At 40.9% G+C, this 23,657-nt stretch overlaps 1 protein-coding gene across 1 annotated transcript in view; it reads right to left on the reverse strand.

Moving 5' to 3' along the window:
* The window catches only part of IL1RAPL2 (interleukin 1 receptor accessory protein like 2), a 359,025-nt gene that overhangs the window by 181,956 nt on the left and 153,412 nt on the right, over window positions 1–23,657 (reverse strand). Inside the window, exon 2 of the mRNA XM_054388687.1 lies at window positions 673–946. Within this exon, the coding sequence (XP_054244662.1) occupies window positions 673–946 (274 nt within the window). The remainder of the gene's footprint in view (window positions 1–672; window positions 947–23,657) is intronic.

Consider the following 23,657-nt stretch of genomic DNA (forward strand, 5'->3'; position numbering starts at 1 on the left):
TTAATTCAAAACTCGATCATTTAAGGAATGTTTATTCATTAATTCTTAAGAGTCCTCCTTTTTAATCTTCTCATTTTAGGCACAGAGCTGACATCAACATCCACATGATGGAAATCACAAGCTCTGGCACATGCTTAATTTAAGGCTCATCCAACAGTATCAAAATACTTCTGAGACACACATTTACTGAAAGACCAAATGAGGTCTGCTTAAATTTATGACAAATCATAACTGTATATCAAAGTAAACATTTCTTTAAAACCAGACAGAATTGTAACTCCCCACGGCCTACCCCTATCAGAATAATTCAAACTGTGTCTAACTCTTGAATTACTCAGAGGGTTTGAAAAAGTGCGTTACTTAACCAACTTCATGATTTAAAGAAATGTCTAGTTCCAAAGCTTTATGACAAACTGAGAATTTGCAAATGACAGATTAAAAAAAAAAAGTAATTAAGTGATAGCACATGCTTAATTATAGCTGTTGAAGAGGTAACTATAATTACTAGAGAAACTAATTTTGAGACAAAGCATGATGTGATATATATGACAATAAAAATTATGAGCATATATTAACTGGAAGAATATCTCAATCCTGAGAACTAAATTAAAACATGTTTTTAAAACCAAGGCAATCTATGTATTCTTAGTTAGACTTTAACACAATACCCACCTTAGAACGCATGTGTAGAAACCACTGTCTTGCAACTCAACCGAGTGAAACCATATTGAATCTTCATCCTTGCTCATCCTAACTTCAGAAAATATAATGGGTTCTTCTAAATCTCCTTTGTTTTTGTACCACATAAGCCTAAGACCTGTGCTTTGGGCCATGCTATAATTAGTTCTGATATAGCTGTAGAAAAGGGCACATTTCACTCGGACTGGTTCACCTGCCAAAGCCATGTATGTCTTGAGATCCACTGACCAGTCAATGCAACCATCAACTGTAAGCAAAACAATAATAAAGACATATTAGATACAGATACATTTTTTTCAAGATACTGTAAAGCAGCTTGTGAAATGCAATGCACTTAGTTAAAAGAACCTTTGCTTTATAGCAATGTGAAAACCCCAAAGCAGCTATTGGCATTTAAAGAGTTTTATACATGTTTCTAGTTAGATATAAATGTGAAATGTCCAGGAAATAAATAGAGCACATTAGGCCTGATAATTCCATTACTTTAAAATATCATTACTTTCATCTCCAAAACACTAATTCTTTAATAAATAAACCAAGTGGTTTCACCTCAACTACTTGTCACCTATCAAACTTCATACAGGAATTGTACAAATATGAAAAGGTATCTTCTGATGTTCTGTTCATCAAAAAAATTTGAAACAGTTTTTTTGATACCTCACTTGGAAAATGACCATTTGGCAGTTTAATAAAAGACCCCTCCTCTCTACAATTGTTTCCCCCATTATTTTAAATCATCTTAGTTACAATATAATCCTGGAACATGCATTTGTATCAACACAGAACTTCCCCTCTCACATATCAGAGACTTTTTTATTCAAAGGAAAAGACTGCAAAGGCAGATCACCCACAGGCAAATACACTGCAAATACACTACCTACAATTAACAAACTTGATGAAATTTGTAGTTTTTAGAATTTATTGATCGTATCCACCTACACGTAAGCAGAACATCTTTGTCTTTGATGTAGCTTCCTGAGATTCAATGAAATAAGGTTAAAATTGCCTCTTCTGCATTTACAGTAACAATTCTCAACCTGTTAGCCATTCTCATAAACTCTTCATTTCATATATATATTCGATAGCATTGAAGTGATTTTTGTTATTTACTTCTTAAAAAAATGTAGTGAGATAAAATTTCTACATATGGCAGAATGTCACACAGTCTGATTTTTTTAAAGTGTCTTTTACTGCCTTTTTTTCCTGTCTTCTCTTGAATCCTTCAAAAGTAACTGATTAATGGAAGGTTTTCATTTTCCCATTGCAGTAAATCTGCTTTAATGTACTGCAACCACATGAACCATGCAACTAAATCATATTTTAAACCTGTTGACACTGACCACTTTCATACATTTCTAATACATGAACTTCCATGTAACATCTTTCTACAAAACAAACTTTACTTACTTACACAAGCTCAAGAGGGAAGGGAAACCCATTGCTCAAAACTATATAACTATAGTGTTAATGCTTATCTCCTGTCATGAAGGTATTGACAGGTGAGTGGAGATCATACACTACCTTCACCCCAATCAGTGCTACCTGCTCCTGCCACCCACTCCACCGGCAGATGCAAACACAGAAGCTGGTTCTGTCAGCTGACTTCAACCTAAAAGAGCCTCCAAACCAAAATGTTCACCTAAAGTTAAGTACAAATAGGTGAGGTTAACTTCAGTTTTCATTTCCATTCCCTTTTTGCTGAAAACATTCCGCTGATTTAGACTAAATTTGTGCTTCTTGCTTTTAACAGCTACTGTTAATGACATAAAATAAAAGGCTGGTAGTAATTTACTGACTGCTTTTCTTCACTGCTCCAGCATCGCTTCCTGTGTTCTCCCTCACAGCTTAGTGACACAGCTTAGGTCTGGATAATCATTACCTGAAAATTATGTACTGAAATGCTTGTTCTCAGCACATCCCCCTCGAGGTTATACCATCCTGCACAATGACCAGTCACACACTGTACCTCAAACATTCTCTTGGCAGGACCTCATGAAACACTTCATTCACCTCTCTCTGTGATGGTGCTACACAGACGCAGGCAACCAGCAGCAGATACAGAGAAAGAACGCAACTCTCCTAGTTCTACAAACCTATGCAATCCTTTTTATATTAAAGTCTGATTCTGACATCATAAATTATTTCATATAGGTGGCTTTTGAGGCTTTTTACCTCTAGCAGGTCTCAATGTACTCCATACAGAACTTCCTCACAAAAGCTCTGTGCCTTTTTGAAGCGCTGCTCTTCAGGCTGGTGTGAGTGTACAATTAAAGAGCAGTGCAGAGCTTCCAGCCACCTTCTCTCAGCACAGGATGTGAAAGAAAACGCTGAGCTCTCCAGATGGCTCACCCCTGTTGCCCAGGACACACAGATATTCTCAAAGGCACCCTTCCTCCTGCACTTTAGTAAAACCACAAAAGCCTAAGTAGGGGCATAAGCTGAAATGAATAGGGGTACTCAGAGTTGGAATTTAGATCCGAACTATTTCAGCCGATCTAATTAATTCTGTCACTCTTCTGTCAAGCTAATTCTGTCATGTCATCTAATGCTTTCAAACCTGTGCTGGTTCAGCAAAGTCAAACCACAGTAAAGAATAACTGACATTCAGATACAGGGAAATCTTGTGGGTCAAGCAAAAAGGTGTCACTTTTTCATTTACTTTACAGAGCAGTCACAATTAGGAAGAGTTACAGAGTTAGGTACTGACCCAATATGGAAATCCAGCTTTGGGAGCTGCAAATGCCTGTGCTTCCAATAAAATTTCTCCCACACCCACAGCAAACAACTTGTCAACACAGCTCAAACACTGAACATCCTTCAGTGTCAGTCAGTCTGCCTCGTCTCCCACTTTCATTCAGAAGTTTCTTCCTTCTAGTGTGCACTTCTCTACTATTGTATTTTCAAAATGACAGCTGCTGGAGTACATAAAGCACGGCAGAACAGATGAAAGACATTTCAGTGGTAATTTACAACCAGGTCTTTAGAGTGGCTAAAACCCATCTCCAGCTGCCCCCAGTGGAGAGTGAGACTGTGGGGCTGGTGCACCATGGGCCATTGCCAGTGCTCCTGTACAGATGACCTGCTTCCAGCCCACCACCACCATCCAAAACAAGAAAATGAGATTTACAATAGAAACCTCTTTCCCATTAACAGTATATGAAAGGAGAATTTCAGCAGCAAGCAAGGTGGAGGGGGAAGGTGCAGGCAGGCTGTCTGCCCACTGCCCCTGCCTGCACTGGCTGCTCCCCTGCAGCAGTCCACTTCTCACAGCATGCCAGGAGGTGGTAATTATGGAGAGGAGAGCACACAGGGAATGCTGTAACTATTCATTACAGGGTTGATGACATCTGCAGAGGGTAGAAGTCTCACAAAATGCCTTGACTAAAACTTAATTATTGAGGAAAGACTAATCAAACAGGAGATGACTTTTCCCCCTTGCTCTTTTTTTCTTGTTAAATACACAGTCAAGAATGTTTCCTCTTATGAAGCTGTAGAGGATAAAATCTAGGTCAGGCTCCCTGTGCTCACATGGAAGCTGGAATTTTTCCTCTTGCTGCGCTGTCAGTCACTGGAGCATGAGCATTGTTAGATCCCTTTGGAGTATTCTCCAAGCTGTCATTACAAATGACTGGAGTTGCTTAGGTGGAGTTTAGCACTGCATTATCCAAAACAAAGTTTGCTGTCATTTTTGTTGGGTTGACTCTCAGTACATAATATAATCAGGGTAGTAAGAAGATAAAAATAATTATATTAGAGAGAGGCACTTATTATATAATGGATGTATATGCATCTTTTCTTTGCTACCCAATAATCAGCTATTTCTTAATAAGTGCCTGACTGAAAACCCATTCAAATTAAAGCCTGTCTGTTGTGGGTGCACTTTAGACACTTTCAATAAAGAAAATTATCTGAAATATTTTCTAAGATTTGGAGGATTTAGAGGATATGGAAAACATCCTCATTTTTAACACAGCTTCCTAAGGAAAAGAGGTTTGTCCATCAATGTCTCAGTCCCCACCACCCCACTTAACCAGAAGTTAAGCATAACTTCTGACCCATCTGACTAAATTCCATCATATTTTACAGAGAAGGAAAGTGCTCAGGAACACGAGAGCCTTACACGTGTGCAGCAGAGTCCCATCGTGCCCCCCACAGGCAGGGAAACACAGCAGCAGTTAATCATAGTGGGGCCCCACTGGGCCCACCCCAGTTTTCTACCCAGGCTAATACAGCCTGAGGAGACAGTGAACTGAAAATGAAAGTTTCAAAGTTATTACGCAAATTATAGATTAAGTTATCTGACAACAAGTTTGGTACTTTTACGTTAGCAATCACCCAAAGTGTGCACTGCATCTCCTTCTCCAACATTTCCTGGTAATTTCCCATTATTCTTATTTTAAATAAATCTACTTGTCTAGGCAGTCTAGAAGCATTTTAACATGAACCATAATAATTTATGAGCAATTACAGAAGAGCATGTACATAGTCTCTGAGTAATTTGTCTTTCTGCTTGCTGTCATATAAATAATTTTTTGCATTGCAAATCTGCCCGCAAGAATTTTTGTAGGATCTGTCACCTACAGCAATTTATATCATGGCATTGTTAAACACATTTGCCTACCTTGTTACCTGAAAATCTCATTTTAAATTGAAATAATCTACAAATAAATAATTTTAAAAATAATATACTGGCTAATGTATTCAATTTATTGCTCCACAAAGCAAGCAATGTTTGTGACTGTAAATACATAGTCAGAAAAAAATATTTCTCTGATACAAGAGTTGTATTTTTATTTATTTATTTATTAGACATAGAACAGCTGATTCCAGGAACTGAGATCTATCATGCTCAGGGTTTGCAGGCACATACCAACGTTAGATGGTCTCCAATGTGGAAGTCCAAAAAGGGATGAAAATCGTTTAGGCTACTAAACGAGAGACATCAGTTACAGCCCATGAATTTTAGGCAGCTTGGTATTTTCAGTTCTTGATTCTGGAGAAAAAGGGAATGCACTCTGCATTTCAGCAAACACAGTAATGCCTTCAACAGCTTTTGCTGGACGTACTCTTTGCAAAGGGTGAGGGTGTTAGATCAGGCTCCCCATACAGAATTGGTTTCATATCTCTGGCTTTCTGACTGTGCTATGCTAATTTTGCTGCAGTGCTTGCAGACCCCTGCCAGCATCTCATCACAGTTCAGTGATGCCAGATGAGACCTGTCTGTCTGTTGAGGTGAGCATGTGGTCCCCTACCACAATGCCTCCTTCTTCCTCCCAGTGGCCATCCTTACTCCTCACACCTTGAGCAGAGCTAGGAGAAGAGTTGCCTCAATACTGACAGCAACCACCACCTCCTACCCCTACCTGTGACTCTTTAAATACTCCAATATTCAGAAATCATATTTGCTGGCCAGAGAACACATTTCAAACAAAAGACTCCGTTGACAACTTTGTGCACTCTTCAAAATCATGATGTCACATCCAAAATCAGGTAAGATCTTAGTTTGTAGAGCACCCTCACCTTGGCTGACCTACCAAAACAGATGGCCAAACAATTAATAAAAACCCAGCTATCTAAAGATATCTGAGGTGATATTTTTGACATGGAGAGCAAGGTATCCATTTTCACAGGGGAGAAGTCAATGGTGGCTGTACTTCAGAAAGGAGTGGAGAGTGGCCTTCTGCAGCAGCACAAGGGCCAACTCACACAGCAAGCAGGGAGGAACGCAGAAAGAATTTCAGATAAAGTGCCTGCGGTGTTTCTTTTCTGTGAGTTAGTTTCACCCTTCCTTGACTGAACACTAGTTTTTGACTGACTATGCTCACATTTTAAACTGCATTTTAGAAAAAAAATCAAATAGTTGAATTGGATATAGCAAATTAAAAAAATATATCTGTGAGAGATGAAGACCACTTAGAAAAAACACTTTCGATCTTGAGGGATAAAAAAAGTTTATCATGACTCCAGCTGGGTGAATTCTGCAATGTTTCTCCTACTCTGTTAACAAGTAAATAATTCATTTACATCACAGTAACATCTAGATTCAGCAATCATCAACCAAGAATATCTTGCCATAGGAACACAACATCTAAGAAAAGGATCACTCAGGACTTCGTAGTTTCTCTACTCTGATCTCCAATTTTTAATGTTTTCAAACAAGATTTAGACCATTTAAACTTACTGATGAAAAAGTTTGGCACTTTCAACACATATAAAAGTGCAAATATTCCCAAATTTCTAAGTCAAATAATGATGAGTGCAAAAACTCTACACTAGATTTAGTAACATGCAAGTATTTCTCCAAATGTGGCTCATTAAAAAAGGAAAAATGCAGTTATTTATCCTTATACATCAGCTGAATTTTTTCCAAATTTTGATCAAAGCTTCAAATTTCTGTAAGATGAGCTAAAAGGTTTTTAAGACTTGTATATGCTTCATTTCTTTTGACCAGCTTTTCTTATGAACCACAGCTAAAAAACCAGACTAAAATGTCAAATATTCCAGCCGAACACTCATAATTTCCTTTGAGGTCAAACAAACTGTAAATATACACTGCCAGAGGTCCAAATAACTAGGGATTGCTCTGTCCTGACTTACATATGCACATGGAGCCAGCAGCATTTTTAGTCTTATATTGAAAATGCAAAAGAAAGAACATACTAGTAGATTACCAATCTGTAAAATTCTCTAGAGAGAGAGAAAAACAGCTTGGACCCTGAATAAATTCTCAGCTTGCAGGAGCTATGGCATATTAATGAGGTCGAGACTTAGAAATTATACTTGAAAAACAAAAATGTTAAAGCAGTGTCACTAGAAGTTACTGGACAGAGGCATTTCATCCTTGTAGCACTTGTCAGAGCCAGCTTTTCAGGTGGCACCTCAGCACAGGGCTTTTCGAGTACGCATGTTGATGGAAAGAACAGCAAATCACAGCTGGCAGGTTAGATTTTGCTGGAGACAGGGAGTACTGAAACACATTCTGTGACAGAAAGGAAATCTCTGGTCTCATCATATTCTTTGCTACTTTTTCCAAGTCAGATGTTCCTGGAGACAGATGGACCTGAAGTGCCCTTCCAAAGCTGTGCTCTTTGCTTTGAGTTGATTGCTTTGCTGAGCACAGAGAAAGAGGAGGACATTAAAGCAACTGTTTAAAATGCAGTATATTTACCCTAAAAATGAGTGTTGGTGACCTTGATCTCCTAATCACTTCAATATCTGGCAGATTTTTAATGAGTCCGCATTGAAGTAAACAGAAGAGAAATTGGAACTTATAAAGTGGTTTGGTTTTAAATATTCAGTATAATGCTTTCATTCTCTGTGGCTGTCACCACATTAGAAAACAGTGTAAAAGGCACCTTCAAAATCAACAGCAGTAGAGCCAAGACATGAACAAGAAAGAAACCATCTTCAGGGCTTTATGCTTTCACGTATTTTGAGAAGTCCCAGACAGGGATTCAATCAGTTGCTCCCTGTGATAGGACTAGCGATCATGGATACAAACTACAGCACAGGAGGTTCCACCTCAACCTGAGGGGGAACTTCTTCACTGTGAGGGTCACAGAGCACTGGAACAGGCTGCCCAGGGAGGTTGTGGAGTCTCCTTCTCTGGAGACTTTCAAAACCCATCTGGATGTGTTCCTGTGCAACCTGTGCTAGATTCTATGGTCCTGCTCTGGCAGGGGGGCTGGACTCAATGACCTTCAGAGGTCCCTTCCAACCCCTAACATCCTGTGATCCTGTGTATGTGCTCTAGACTGTCCTGTGTTCTCAGCTCCTCCTGCCTCACCTGGCCCCTGTCCTTCCTGCTGCAGTCCCCCCGCCACACTGGGGCAGGCAGATTGGGAAAAGCTGTGGGAAAGTTAATTTACAAAGCTCCTGCCTCTGCCCAGCCTTCATCTTTGCTTGCACAGATGCCAAGCAGATGATCTGCAGTGAACAAGTTATCTGAACAGCTACATTTCTCTCCTTGTTTGGGGATCTATAAATGAATCCTCATTTCTTCAAAGTCATCCACAAAAAAATACCATTAAATTTAGCACATCTCCCGTTTTTTCTGTATTCCACTTGCAAGCAAACTTTACTTTAAAAGAAAAGGATGATGCTCTAGATTGGAGCAGCCACATCAGTTCTGGGTCTGAACAAGTAACAAAACTTTCCTGTTAAATGCTAGAATTTAAATCCCACAAACTTAGGCATCAAACAACTCAGTGCAAACACCACTACGAACTCAGTAAATATTCTAAATTTGCTGTTCACTCAGCTCTGAAACCCGTCTCAACCCCAATGACCACAGAATCTAGTAAATAAAAATATCTCCACTTTCTAAGATCCAGAAAGGGGAAAAAATATTTTTTCTAACATTTTCTACAATGAATATTGCCATTTTTGTCAGCTCTCTGGATTGTCAAGGTAGTCAATGAACAATGGAAAAGCACAAAGACAGATTTCCCTATATCTCTGATACTTCTCTGGTACACAGAACTGCCTTTAGGTAAGCTGGATAGAAAAAGAAAACAAGAATCAGTATCTAGGAAAATAGTAACTGCTTTAAGTCATAAGTATAACAGACTGAAAATATTCCATTGCATTTATAAAGATTAGGAGTAAGGAGCAGCACATTGGAAATACTCTTCATGCCTCAAAGTATATGCAATTAATATTTTAAATGCTGTTGACTATCTACAAGCTCTTTAAGGATACTCTCCAAGATGGTTTTAATATTCTCTAGCCAACCACATTAACCCATGGAGTTTCACACACTTCTGTTTTCAAGTCTTCAGAACCATGCAAACTCTGGAAACAAAGATGAATTCATGTCAATAATTGATGAGTCTCTTTTCATTAGTCCCTGTGAATAAAGTTACTGAAGGTAAAGTAAATGGAAACTAGATCCCACAGCAGGTAGTTGCAGTCTCAAGTAATCACACAACTGGGAAACACTATATCCACTGCCTGTTATTCCCAGTGGGGAACTGTAGGAAAGAGCTGTGAATAATACGAATTTAAAAATAAAGAGAATGAAGCTATTAAATTCCTGGTCCCAGTGGAGCAGAGGGACTGGTGTACATGCAGAAGATTATTTTATTTTTTTATCCATTTGTCACAAATGTGGACAGTTTGAGTTGGATTATCTGCTTTGTGGCACAGTCCTCTTCAGTTTGGATAAGGTTAGGGACACAGACTGGATTCCCTGTGGAATAGAGTTAAATTGATTTCTTCTACTGTCTGCACAGGGGAGTCCTTGAATGACATGTCTGCTGTAAGGATTCTTGCTACATCTCACTTCTGGCAGAGGAAGACTGCTCAACAGAAAAAGAGATCAAGGAGACTATCAGACAAGCCTGGCAACAGTATCAAACTCCACCACAAGAGGAAAGCAGGACTCAGTTATCTTGTGAATGAGCTGCACAGTATATGTGCAAGATTTAGGCAATTATTCACTGGGACACCTCAACAAGAAACACTTATGGCAGCCCAAATTCCTTTTTTACCATGGGCAGCTCTGACCAATGTGCCGGCATTGCCTACACTGCCAACCATGCCAGGCCTTTGAGCCAGAACACAGACTCCAAGCCTCCAGAGGCCTCTTGCAATCTATAAGACCCCAATAATTTGGCCCTGCCACGGACACAGCCCTTGCTGGCCACGATCCACAGACATGTAAAGGGGGCTTTGCACACATGCCCATATCTAGGTGCACATGCTCTCTACCCTACTCATTAGTCACATATCTTCTGGCTTACAAAGATGCAGTCAGTCCATCAGAAGATTACTACATGCTTTACAAAACTCCTCATCATAAACTTGCTAGGTAGAATGAATGTTTTGGGCTTTGAACATTTGCAATGTACTTGATGAACACATTGCAGTGTTGGAAAGGGAAAAGGCAGAGCACACAACTTTAAATCAGGACACACTCATGAATACAAAGGAAAAAGTCAAGTCCATCTGATGTTCCTTGCAACACAGAATGAGCCTCAGTCATTTGCTTTGTCTCTCACATATTTACCTTTGGATGTGTAGCACGCTTACCATTTTACAATTGCTATGCCATTCCTCCTGTTATCTGGCACAGATAATTTCAGCTGCAGTGAGCCAATTACCATTTCCACTTGCACGACAGGGGGACCTGTGTTTGCAAAGGTTGTGACCCAAGCTCTAACCTAGGCTGTAATTCCTCCTCTCATTTTAATTCATCACGTAGCAGAATTTAAATCGGAAACTCTCCTGACTGCAGACCAAACTGATTTCACTTCAGTAAAATGAACACTCACAAATCAAACCAATATTTTCTTTTATAGGACAACCATGAAGAGAAGCATTAGAGGCTTATTTGATTAAAATGTGTCTGTAACTGATGAATTTCGAAGTGCTTTCAAAGTGAGTTATTTTTAAACAGTAAATGTTCTTCCTAAGACTTTTGTTTCTGTTTAAAATAAAAAGATGCAGGCTGTAATAATTGCATGTAAGAAAGACAAATGAAGGATGACTGAAAAATGAACCATTATAAGAGCAACCTGTGTTACAGACATCACTCTCTGGGTAAAGCAGCAAGTGGTGTGCTCCGTAACACAGCGCATTTTGCATGTTTCTTAAAACCTGACTATGGCAACATCCTGCAGCGTTGTACCCACCAGCAGCCCTACACACCCCAGAGATGTATCTCCAGTGAAATTAAGGGCCACACTATGGGAATACATGCACTTTCATTTCTCACAGACTGTGAAAAGAGAGCTGTGACAGCAGCCTGCCCTGTTTGCCAGACCCCCCAAAATCCCAACCCGCTTCCAGGCTGGTTTTGAGTGGGGGCCCTGAGCAGGCCCTGTCACCAGCACTGCAACCCTTCTCAGTGCCCTCTCGGCCTCTTGTTCCTGGGGTATCACTCCTCCCCAGGCCCAGCCCTAGCCCTAGCCTTGGTGACTGCCTCTCAGTGACAGAAGGGACCATTTTGTCATGACTAGGGCTGCAGCTCCCTGCCATGAGCATATTCCTGGAGATTTCATCTGCTTTATGGTCATTTTCCCAAGTCTTGACTCAAGAAACTCAGACCAGGACCAAAGGCCGAGTGAAATCCCACAGACACCGGCACTACTTCAAGGCAATACAGAGCAGACAACCATTTACATTTAAATAAGAAGCATCATAGAGCAGACAGACCCCAAGCCAGCCCAGTTTACAGCCTTTTCCTCACACTTCCCTGGAACCTCACAAGCCAGAAACAAAACTGGTGGCAGGAACATTTCATTTATTAGTAAGCAAAAGCAACTAACTGAAAATACTTCATTACTAATACATCATTTGCTCAGAATGGCAGAAAACAAACAGGTCTGTGTTTTATTCATGGGCCTCCTGTCATCTTCAACCGCCCCAACTCTCTCTGCAAAACATGCAGCTGCTATATGCTTCACCAAGCTGCACCCAAGTGGGGGATGGTAAGATGGAGAGATGTTTGAGCTCCAGGCTGAGGCCAAGCAAAGATGATTTGGGATGCAGGAAGGGAGCCTTTGGCACCCGAGGCCTTTCTTTGGATGTTACCATGTACTCCAGCTGAAGCCCCATCATTCGTCAGCTCACCGTTATTAAATCATCACAGCTCAATGTCAGAAGACAGCTCTGAAAAATTATCATAAAAGTCTCCACCTGAGCTACTGATAAACCAGAAAAATTACATAACTAGAGAAACTTTTAAATTAATGTCTCTCCATGTGTTCTGACTGGTTACTGAACACTCAGTAAGCACTGTGGAGACTGCTCATTTTCTGTCATGCTTCTTGCTGACTCCCAGCCTTGTGACTTGACTCCCAGCCATCACGTACTTTCCCAGCCTTGGGAACTGACTGACAGATCAGTCTGAGGCCAAGTGTTGCATTTAAAATTATTAATACAACAAAGTGTTGATGTGGTTACACCTGGATGGACTTCTGTAGGGATCACCCCAAAGAAAACCAATGTTCTCCACTTAGGAAACAATGCTATCAAATATGGAAAATCAATACTTAAACTCTTAAAATGAAAAAAACTTCACAGTGACTAGAGGAGACAGGACAGAAAAATTGAGCTTACTCTTCCATCCATGCTCTTTACAGAGACTGTGACCATTTCCAAGCCTGGTTGATGCTATCTCAACAAGTTTGAAGGGCTCCAACTGCTTAGTGCCCTGGAGACTCCTGTCCCTGCTCCTCTCAGCAGACTTGAGGAGTTCAGGGCTGGGACTCTCTTATCCCCCAGTTCCCCATCATTCCCTCACCATCCTTGCTAAATTCAAGTCGAATTCAGCAAATAGTGTTCAGTGGGGAAGGTGCGGATGGGATGCTGAGGAGGATTAATTTCAACAAATAGTTGTGTGAGTGGATGCATTTGCAGTTTAAAATGTGGTATTTAATTCAACTCAGTCCATTTTATTATTCTTTCGACATTGTTATTTTTTCAGTTGATGACAGATTTTTCAGCTCAGACAACAGAACTGTCATCTGTCCAGCTCTACATCTGAAGGAAGAGGAAAAAGACTGTTCCTTGCCAGAGGGGAAAAAGCACACAGGAGGCATGTGACCTCAGGGTAGAGATTTTGGGCTATAGACAAAGAACTGAAGTGAGAGGTTTCTGACGTGTTCTAGGGCACCAGGAAAAAAAAAAAAAAACTAAACCCAAAACAACACACCACCACCACTTTGAATTGTCTTTCACCAAGGTTAAAACAGAATTTGATGTAAACAAATCAGTCTCATTTTCAGCTTTAGAGGTGTCGATGGCAATCAACTCCCATGGAGGTCAGTGGACCCTAGACAACCTCTACACTCTACCTGGAGCCAGGTACCAACACTCCTGGGAGCACATCCCTACAGCAAACCCTCTCTGTGAAAGGATAAGGAGAATAAAATACAGAGAACTGTGTTAGAACCAGGAGTATGAATCAGAAATTAAGTGATGTGGACATCATACAAACTATGTTAAGGGAATTGCTGATAAAGAGAAGTTCTTCAAAGATGAAGATACTTAGTGTTGCATTTCTGTTAATGAGTATTACAAATGCAATCATATTTTTTCATGTGTCAAATGTGAAATAAATTATATTTCACCGTGAGGGCGACAGTGTAAGAAATGCAGTTTGAATCATTTGCATATTAATGACATTATTATGTCTTCATTGTAAATATTTCCATCGTGAAGAGTTGGAATAGAATCTTTGCAAACAGAAATACAAATATCCTCCTGCCAGATTTCACATAATCTGAAATCATGCTGTGTCAAATTGCCAATTTTAAGAATTCTCCTAAGCATTACAAATCTCATTTTAATCTCTCTAAAGACTCATCTTATTTTACATAATTAAAAATAACCACTGCTTGTAACGTGTTAATGCTGATATGCCATGAATAACATGGTGCCAGAAACCTTCCAGCCAACCACTCTTTTGAAGAGCTGTGCTAAATTCTCAATCTCCAGTCTGCCCAGGGCTGCATAACCCTTTAAAGTGCATTTTTCCCCTTTTGTTTAATACTAAATATTTCAAAGTATATAATCAAAATAATGAGAGCTGGATTTTTTTTTTCCTCTTCCCTGGGACTGATCAGTGTGTCTTCGGTAAGAAAGATAAGCAAATACAGCCTCATTAATGAACTACAAACTTGAGATAATAAAAAGCATCACTAATAGCCCAATGGCTATTGGACTGCTTCTCTGTGTAGTAGCCTCCTGTTATGAAAGGCAAATCTAGTCAGCAGGCATAAAGGACCCTGCAGTTCTTTGCTTCTATTTGCATATATTCAAAAATAGTCTTGGCACTCTAGAGAGCACAGATAACACATGTCATGGTCTAACCTCAGCCAGCAACCAAGCACCATGCAGCTGCTCACTTGCACCTCCTCCCTCCCAATGAGATGGGGAGGAGCAATGAAAACAAAACTCATAAGAATTGGCAGATAAGAACAATATCATAAGAAAAATGTAAAATATAATAATAACAATAATCGTAATAGCAATGAAAAGGAAGAGAGAAGTAAAGCCCAAGAAAGACAATGATGCTGGATGCAATTGCTCACCAATTGATCAGTGTCCCTGAGCAGCCATCAGCCACTCCCAGTCAATTCCCCCCAGCTGATATACTGGGAATGACATCCCAGAGTAGGGAATATCCTTCCCAGCTTCTTGTGCACCTCCTCCCTGGCAGAGCATGGGAAGCTGGAACATCCTTGACTTAGGATAAGGGCTACTTAGCAACAACTAAAACACCACCAATGTTTGTTACCAGAATTGTTCTCACACTAAATCCAAACCACAGCACTGCACCACCTACTAGGAAGAAACTTAACTGTATCCCAGCCAAACCCAGAACAGATACGTGAAAGATGGGAGGAATGACAAGAGTGTCTCATTAGAGCCAAAGCGAAAGACATGCAAACACAGGCATGGACAGAGGGGAATGGGGTTACAGTCCTGAGCCTCAGGAATATTCACAAATGTTCAGTGCACATACAAGTTTCCACAAACTTTGATTTCTCAAACAGCTTTGCATCTCCAAACTTTCTGCTGAGAAGACCATTTATTTCTAAATGACAAGAGTAGGCTGCATGCAGAATATTCTGAATTTTTCGTTCTCTAAATTACTGTTAACTCAACATTATTCCTGCCTACCTTGGGTTTTTAAATGGAATTACATCTACCCTGCAGCTTCAAATCTAAATGAAAAATGTAGCTCCAATTGAACCTTAGGAAAAAAAAGGCAAGAGTTAATGAGATTTAAATTAGTAACAGCCAAGGCTTTCCCTTAAAGAAAACATTATTGATTTTAAAGAGCTACCTAATGAAAAAGAATGGCACTCATTTAAGACTTTGCATGAGCTGCATTAGAGATTCATTTATAATAATAAATAAGGATGTGCATCACAGTGCAATGAATCAGCAAAATTTATGTACATATTTTCATGAGTTAACTACACATTCCTCAAGCCTTTAATCACAGTTTTGGGTGACTTTTTTATGGTAGTAAAGAAATTACAGTTTCTAAGGCCCAGCTCATCAAAGGTAATTAAGTATCCATTCCATATACCAGTTAAACACCTACACAACTCTGAGGTTTATTCTTCATTTGTAAAATGGAAATGGATACTGCTTCCCTTTATTCTTGATTAAACAATGTTCCTATTTTAGGTTCAAGTAACTAATTATCGGAAAAATTCTTGTATGAACACTCTGCAGTTTTACACAATAAGTACAAAAAAATTAGTATTGCCAGGAGAGGGCAGATATATGCACACCTGTAAATTTCTTAAATGGGTAGGAAGTTTGTCAAGTTGCTGGTTTTCATGTATTTTCATGCAGTACTTTATACAATTGCAAGACGCTTCATCATATCAGTGCAGTTCAGGAATATATTGTTGTGATCCTGTGACATTTAAATATGGGACATCAGTGATCACACAACAGGTAATTATCTGACTGCGTTTCATCAGCTTACCAAATCCAGTTACTTCTCTAAGAACTGCTCAGAAAACAGATCAAGTCCAAGATCCTGCAAGAAAGGTTCCAACAGCTTTTTAACTAATACAAAAAGTAAACTTTCCTGGACCCAGTCCAAACAGAATTTCACCTCATAATTAATTAAAGCTCCAGACAAAACCCACCAGGACAAAAGGAATATTCAGTTTATTTGCTGAGATACCTGAAAGTGCTAAAAATTTAAACTCCTTAAGTAGTTAAATTCTGTCTATAGTTGCTGAAACCAAACTTGCTTGGAGGAACCCCAAGTCCCCAGCCTAGTACTCCAGCTCCCACCCTGGTGGGTATCTGCTCAGACTCACTGCTCAAGTCATAGAGCTGCTTGGAAGCACTTCAAAGGGCTGTCACTGTGCTACATATTGGCAGTCATGTAGTGCTAATGACAAAAGGTAGTGTTTGATTCCTCATGAACTCTGAAGAAAAATATTTCTCTCATGTACAGCAAAACCACAAGAGAGAAAACTACAGCTCTCCCAATAAACAAAGCTTGTGAATGCCAAAAACATGTAACGGTCCCCCCATACAGTACCAACAAGCACCACAATCCCAGTACAGCACTGGTTTTGTAATGGAGTTCACCACGACATCACGTCACAGAGGAGATAATACTTGTCAAAACTTGTCTGCGCCGTTGGACTTCATTTTTTGCTTTGTTAAAGTAAAAGCCAGATTTGCAAACACATACATTTATTTTTAATAAAAAACATCCACACAGATTTGTTTCACCTGCTGCAAGACTGTGCTTTGAAGAGATTTTGTAAAGTACCTGAATAAAACTTCATCTGTCTGTTTTCACCTGCCTGTTTGCGATCCCTGGCAGATCTCCTCCCCTACCTTCAACACCCTGCTGTTGTCCACCTTTACAGCCTTTTGGTCATCTTGCCCACATTATCATTACAATCCAGAGCGGCAGTGTAGCTTTGAATCAAATCCTACCACTGTCCTCCCATCTCTCAGTTCAATCCAGTTTTAGTGTATAGAAACTACATTGCATCAGGAGAATATTACCCTGGAGGCAGGAACACACACACATGCGTTCCCCCCTCAAACACAGACAAACAGGTCCAAGTCAATGGCTGCTCTTCAAATCCCTCCTAAGCAGACATGAGTTTGGGAGACATTCAATCCCAGGGATCAGCAGAATCCCAGGATTCAATCTGGTTTGAAGCAAAACCCCACAAACCGCATACCATGTAGAGATGAGGACACTTCTGTCCTCTGTTCTAACAATTTGCTCTTGCCACTCCAAAAATGTAGATGTAGTCCAGGGCACCCTGAGCCAGGATTCAATGTACTTAGAAAGCAATATTGCTTTAGACATTGTGCATTAAAGAAGAGCTCCCAGAGGCAAACCAACTCTCAAACACGTAATCTCAGGGAAGAACTTTCAGTGGAGAGAAGGAAATTGTAATTGAAGCACACTAGGTTGCTTTTGTACTATGTTCTTCCCTTTCTTTAATTATAAAGTAAATTAATAATCATGAGCATTGTGTTTGTTTTAAACTGTGGTATTCCCTAAAGTATGACTAAAAAAAATTGAAACTGCTAGAATTGCATCCCTTAATGGATCTTAAGGAAATAATTAATAAAACCTAGCCTGTGATTGTTTACTTCTCTAAACTGTATTTTAATAATGTTCAATAAAATTCCTCAGAGATCAACATGAGCCACTGCTTTCTTCCCCACACAAATGTGACTGGACTACACTGCACACCTGTGAGGGGCACCACAGAACAGTGATGGTGTAGGAGAGCTGTGCAGATGTAAACCCAGCTCCAGTTTGGTTTGGTTTAGTTTGGTTAGTTGGTTTGGGGGTTTTTGGTTGCTTGCTTGGTTGGGTTTGGTTTAGTTTTCCTCATGTCTCCTACAGGTTAAGGTGGGTTTCCAAGCCACAGAGTTTAACTGGGTTCACAGGCAATCTGTACACCAGTAAAAACTTCAAAACTTGGACATCTAAGTTTGCCTTCCTTCCCAAGAGCCTTTAGATGAGTGTTTGTTCTGTTTTAAACACTCCAATGAGAATTCCTACATGTACCTTGCCCTTTCCTTTCTGTTTGCAGGAAGATTGTTGCACTCTTGCAGAGAGAGAACAATGAAAAATATTCTGTCTGTACATACCCAAGCTTCCCTAGTGGAAAGATGTACAAGAGAGAGAGCATTTCTTTTGGGATGAAAAGGACAGTGTTTCACAATGAGGTGGCTGAGCCATTCAAGCATTCATTATGTCTGTAAATTTACCAAGTCTCTTTTGATCTTTGACAAAAATTTTATAGTCAGGTGAGACCAAATGCTGTGCTCTTTAAGCTTCCAGCTGCAAATGAAAGAAGACCTCCTACAAAAAGTAACTGAAGATCATTTCCTCTAGCTTTCCCAAGGCCAGGCTTTCTCCAGTCTTACATACCCCAAAATGGTGACGGCTATCTTAGGACAGCTTTCTCAAGGAGATAAAGTCTGCCCACCATTCAGAGGCAAGATTAATATGCTAACGAAATCCCTTGGCCATTAAAGATGCAGCTTCAACTCTGATTTTCTTTTGTTAGAAAAAAAACATCTAGTACAGACTTTGTCAAAAGAGCTTTGTTAACACTAACAGTTGCAAAACAACGATGCTAATATGACATTTTCCATCCGCCTTTTCTGTACTTCTATGCCACTTGGCAATGAACTACAGCAATTCCCTCCCAACCTCTAATAGCTGGCCATGTGAATATATGGGAGGCCACTTTTTAATTACTGTGTTAATTTATTGTTATTTATTACTTATACAGAGCATACTTGCATTTTAAACCTGACTAAATGTGCTGTCTGGCCAATAGCCTTGCTGACACAGTGATGGTTTATTAAAAACGGTTATTATAGTAGTAAAGTAGTATGCTAGAAAAAAACATTGGAGAAAGTTCATTACTACATGTGCAACACCTCCATGCTTTCACACATGGCAGTTACCTAAGCACACAGAGCAGCTGTGCCTCTAACTCCTAGTCTCCGCTTAGAAACCTCAATGAAGCTGAAAAAGTAAAGTCTTGGCAAACTCTAGCAATTGAAGAAATAATACCTTGCTGTGACACTGTAACCACAATTAGAAAGGGGATGAAATGGTCATCCATTCCTAATTAGCATTTTTAACATGCACAAGAGTTTTCAGAAAGTCTTAATTCTGCAATTCAAGAATGCAAGCAACCTGGTACTCATACAGCCACCAAGGTTTGGCCACACAGCACTTGGTCATCTCCTCTGTGTGATCATTACTGACATTCACCCTTTAGTATGCTCAATGAATACCACAGGCCAGGACTAGATGTTTATCAAACAGATAAAAATAGGCTTATCCCCAGGAAAATACATGCCTGATAAGGAAAGTAGATAAAAGGAAATAATAACTAGCTCTGTTTCCTGAACAAAACAGAAATATTAAAGCTCCAAGGCAAGAAAATATTTTAATACATAGTAACTCTTTAAAAAAGACACTGTTGGGACAGTTCCAGGTGACAGTAATGGTAATGAAGGGATCTGAACACAAATCTGCAGTCCACAGCTTTCATTGCAAGAGCATCCTGCTCATGGCTTGCTCAGTCTCCAGGTTAAAATATTAATAATAATAAAAATTAAACCTAGACTGAAATCCTAAGGCTGAAATCATAAGCCTTCCACACTATTTTCTCTTCAGAGTTGTCGGAGTACAGGAGCAGAGACCATGACATCACAGACATCTCTGCTAAAACCTGGGCACAGAAGGATCTCCACATTCTAAAAGCGTATGGGCAGAGCCCTGCTCAGAGCAGCTGTGTGCACCTAGCACCACTCACGAGGCTCTTCCCATATCATCCTACACACACCACCCTCAAGCTCTCAAAATATTTGGGTTTCCTACATGATGCATTTCCAGTGATGTCACAGAGGGTTGAGTTTGGTTGGGTTTTTTTCTCATCTTGGCTCCCCACTAAGAAACACACAGGCAACTTCCTTATTTGGCCTTTTTTTTCCCCCACACTGTGTCTTTTATTTCTAAAATCACATCAAAGGTCAAGCATTGCTCTCTGTCCCTTAAAAATACAGTAACTGGATTCCACTTGCAATGCATTGTATCCATCGAAAATGGTGAAGTTTTTCCACAAGTACAGAATAAAATCACTGATCTGCACATTTCCTGCAGCTAGTAGGTGAGCTAACTGTGGCACAAACCTTTCACAGAGCTGGGACACTTTTTAGGACTCCAGACAACTGTTCATAGATCCCACAGAGTTATGTTTATGGTGCAGGGCAGAGTTTGTCATAAAATTTTGTTTGCAGCCACACTTCTTCAAGACAGGCTGCTGTATCTCCACATCTATCATGGTGGAGTTCAAGGGCTGCAAGACAGGTTTTCACATGTCCACAGTAAGCTGTTTGCAAAACTTCACTTTCATTTGAAAGCAGAAGGAAGCCTAACAGCCATTACCAGTCGCTCTCACTATCCTATCAGACCACAGCACCAGCAAGTGTGAAGCAGTGGCTTGTCTGCGCTGGCTGCAGCTCCTGGCCATGCCCTTTAGGTTCCCTCCTGTCCCCACAGCTTGCTTCTCCTCCAGTCTGTGCTGTCCATATTTATGCTTCAGGGCAGGCAAGGGGGGGGAAAAAACAAATCTTAAAAAACAAAACAAAACAAAACAAACCCCAGTTTTCAAAATGAAATGTATACCTGAAGTGAATCATGACCCTGATTAAAGCTTAAGTGCCTTTTTTTCGCCTTGTCTTAGCTGAAGTGTATGACAGCAATCCTGCAGTGCCAGGAGCCAGAGTTAAAGGGACACACAAAATACACAGTATTACTGTAACTGGCAAGATCTCTACTCTTAGTTCTAATTTTCCCAATGTTTTTTCTTTTTGCCTCCTGCAAGTAGTACCTAAGAGCAGAGACTAGGAGACCCATTCCTTCCCAGACTGGCAGCTGAGGAGCAGGAGGCTCTGGGTAAATTCTTCTGCAATAAGTTTGGGGGGCTGTGAATCTCCCAAGTTGTGCAGTCAGCGAACACCACTTGGCAGAGCACCCTGGCCATGCTGTGCCTACTCCCACAGTGGGGCACTGTGTGGGCAAAAATCCTCCTTTGAAGGACCCAATCTTCCCAAAGAAACTTCAGAGGGTGCAGGTGCAAGCGTGAGTAAGAGGGCACTCCGAAGGACAATAAAGCAGCTTTGCTATTACAAATGGATGTAACCTTTTAGCCAAGCCACCTGGGTCCTGTAGTGTGGCCCTGGCAGCCTGGGGGCACACACAGCAGCAAGGAGGCTGCATGGCCCCACACAATGCCCCCAGGTAAGGAGCAATTTCAAGGGGGACACACAGATCCTGAGCCTTACAGGAGAGCACCAGATAACTCTCACACGTTTCAGATCTTCACTGAGAGCTGTTCAACCTGCTGCAGCTCTGGCTCAAAAGGCCCATGCTATGCTCGGGAAGAGCTGAGCCCAGGAATGCTGTCAAGGCCCTGGGCTGCAATGGGTCCAGTGGCATCTGCACCACATCCCAGCACACCTTGTCGGTACAGGCCCTGCTAAGCAAGGGACAAGGCTGAGGCTTCCCCTGCCCAGACGCAGGGTCATCTCCTTGCATGGGCTTGATGATTCCCAGCTCAAGCACCATGCAAGGCTGGTCTTGCATAGCAGCATTGACCCATGAGCAGCCAGTGGTTACAAGGGCTCCTTCTGCTCGACGAAGCAGAGAAAAGCCTACAGGGACTCTGCTCACTAACCTCCCACAGAAGCCATCACACAATCCCTCTGCATGCTCTGATCAATATTTAAATGACGGTGACAGCATTAAGAGGCCATCCCACACACACTGATACAGAGCCTCTGGCTATCCCATCTGGCCAAGGTCTGAAGGAAAAAGAAAAGATGAGCCTCGTACTGTATCTTGAAGGTCAGTAGGTTCAGGCATGTTTGAAAGTTTAACTAAGGCTTTGTGGCAGGTCATCTCCCTATTTCCTGATGTGGAAACAATTGTATTTAATACTTCATTGAAATAACAGACCATTGCATAACACCCCCTACAACAGTTTTCAGTGCAAGTCTGAGCCCCAGACAGGTAAAGTTCCACTCCAGTGTAATTAACAGCCTGGATCAAAAGCTCTGTAATGTCCATCCAAAGCTGAGACTCCCATCCCTTCCCTTTCTGCATCAGTATTGAAGCGAAGCAGCCAGACACTGCACCAAGGTACTGTCTGTCCTGCTGTGACCTGCCTGTGACCACTCAAACCTGCAGCTACCCACAGAAAGCCTCTGCAGGGCACACCAGGTGTGTGCTCCTGCTCACTCACACTGCTTGAGCTACAGTCACTTAAAAGCTGCAGTACATTACTGATGACACTGCTAATGCAGCTTCCACTGTGAGGCACAACATGGCTTTTCCAAGAGCAGACGTGGGAAATTGTGTTATGATAAAACATTACACTGAGATACTCCAACACACCCTGAGTAATCACAAGGGGGTAAAGTGCCTTTCTCATCTTGATACACAACAAAAGGCAGCGTCAAAGACATACTGTACTCTGCCCATTGCTCAGCTGCTGCAGGAGCACTACATGTCCTGTATCCTTTGTGCCTGGCATGCTGCCACTGAGTACCCCGTTCTGGTATTTAACATAGGAATGTGTCAGAAGGGTAATGTCAGAAAGTCAGAAGTTGCTGGTCCTTACTTACTGCCTTCTAATGTTCCTGATTTGAGGCAGCATTTGCTCATGCACAGAGCATCTCTGTCACCTCTGCCACAATTAAGACCATTTGGGCTGAAGAGAAGATCCCTGCTATGCACCCTGGAGGACACAGGCACATTGGGATAGCACAGGTCGTATCTATTCATTCATGTTGCAGAAGACAGGACAGGAAAAGTAGAGAGCACACAAGTGAAAAATGTTTCCTAGACACAGTCTTGTTTTTCTTTTTTTTAAAGAAAAAAAAAAAGAGTGACTACATTTCATTGTCTGAATTTCACCTTGGAGCTGCGTTTAGCTTGAAGAAAGGCCTTGGTAAAAACCCACGGTGTGCAGTGACTTGAAACATCCAATATCAAGCTGCTGAAAACTTCAGAAAAATTCCTTTCTGAGATGCCAAGCACGGGTCACTGCGGCTGTCCTGGGACACCAGCCCTACAGCCAGCTGCACTTCTCTCCAGCAAATCACTCGGGCTGGGCCACAATTTAAATGGCAAAGCCAAAGGAAAGCTAAAAAGCAGCAGGGAGGGGAGGAGAGTGAAGGACAAGTTGGGAAGGCTCAGATAAAGACTCAACTTTTGTTGTAAAGAAGGCTTTGAAGTAAAACAGGTGCTAAAAATCTGCAGATGACTCAGAGTTTGTTTCTTGGAGAATGGTCACTTAACCAGGATTCTCTGCCCAGGAGACAGAGGCAGAAGACATCAGACAGTACACAGTAAACTGAAAATATTCTCAGTGGTATTTATATTTTCACTCTGCTCATCAACACAGTCA

This window comes from Indicator indicator, chromosome 17 (genome assembly GCF_027791375.1).
Source record: "Indicator indicator isolate 239-I01 chromosome 17, UM_Iind_1.1, whole genome shotgun sequence".
Taxonomy (NCBI): domain Eukaryota; kingdom Metazoa; phylum Chordata; class Aves; order Piciformes; family Indicatoridae; genus Indicator; species Indicator indicator.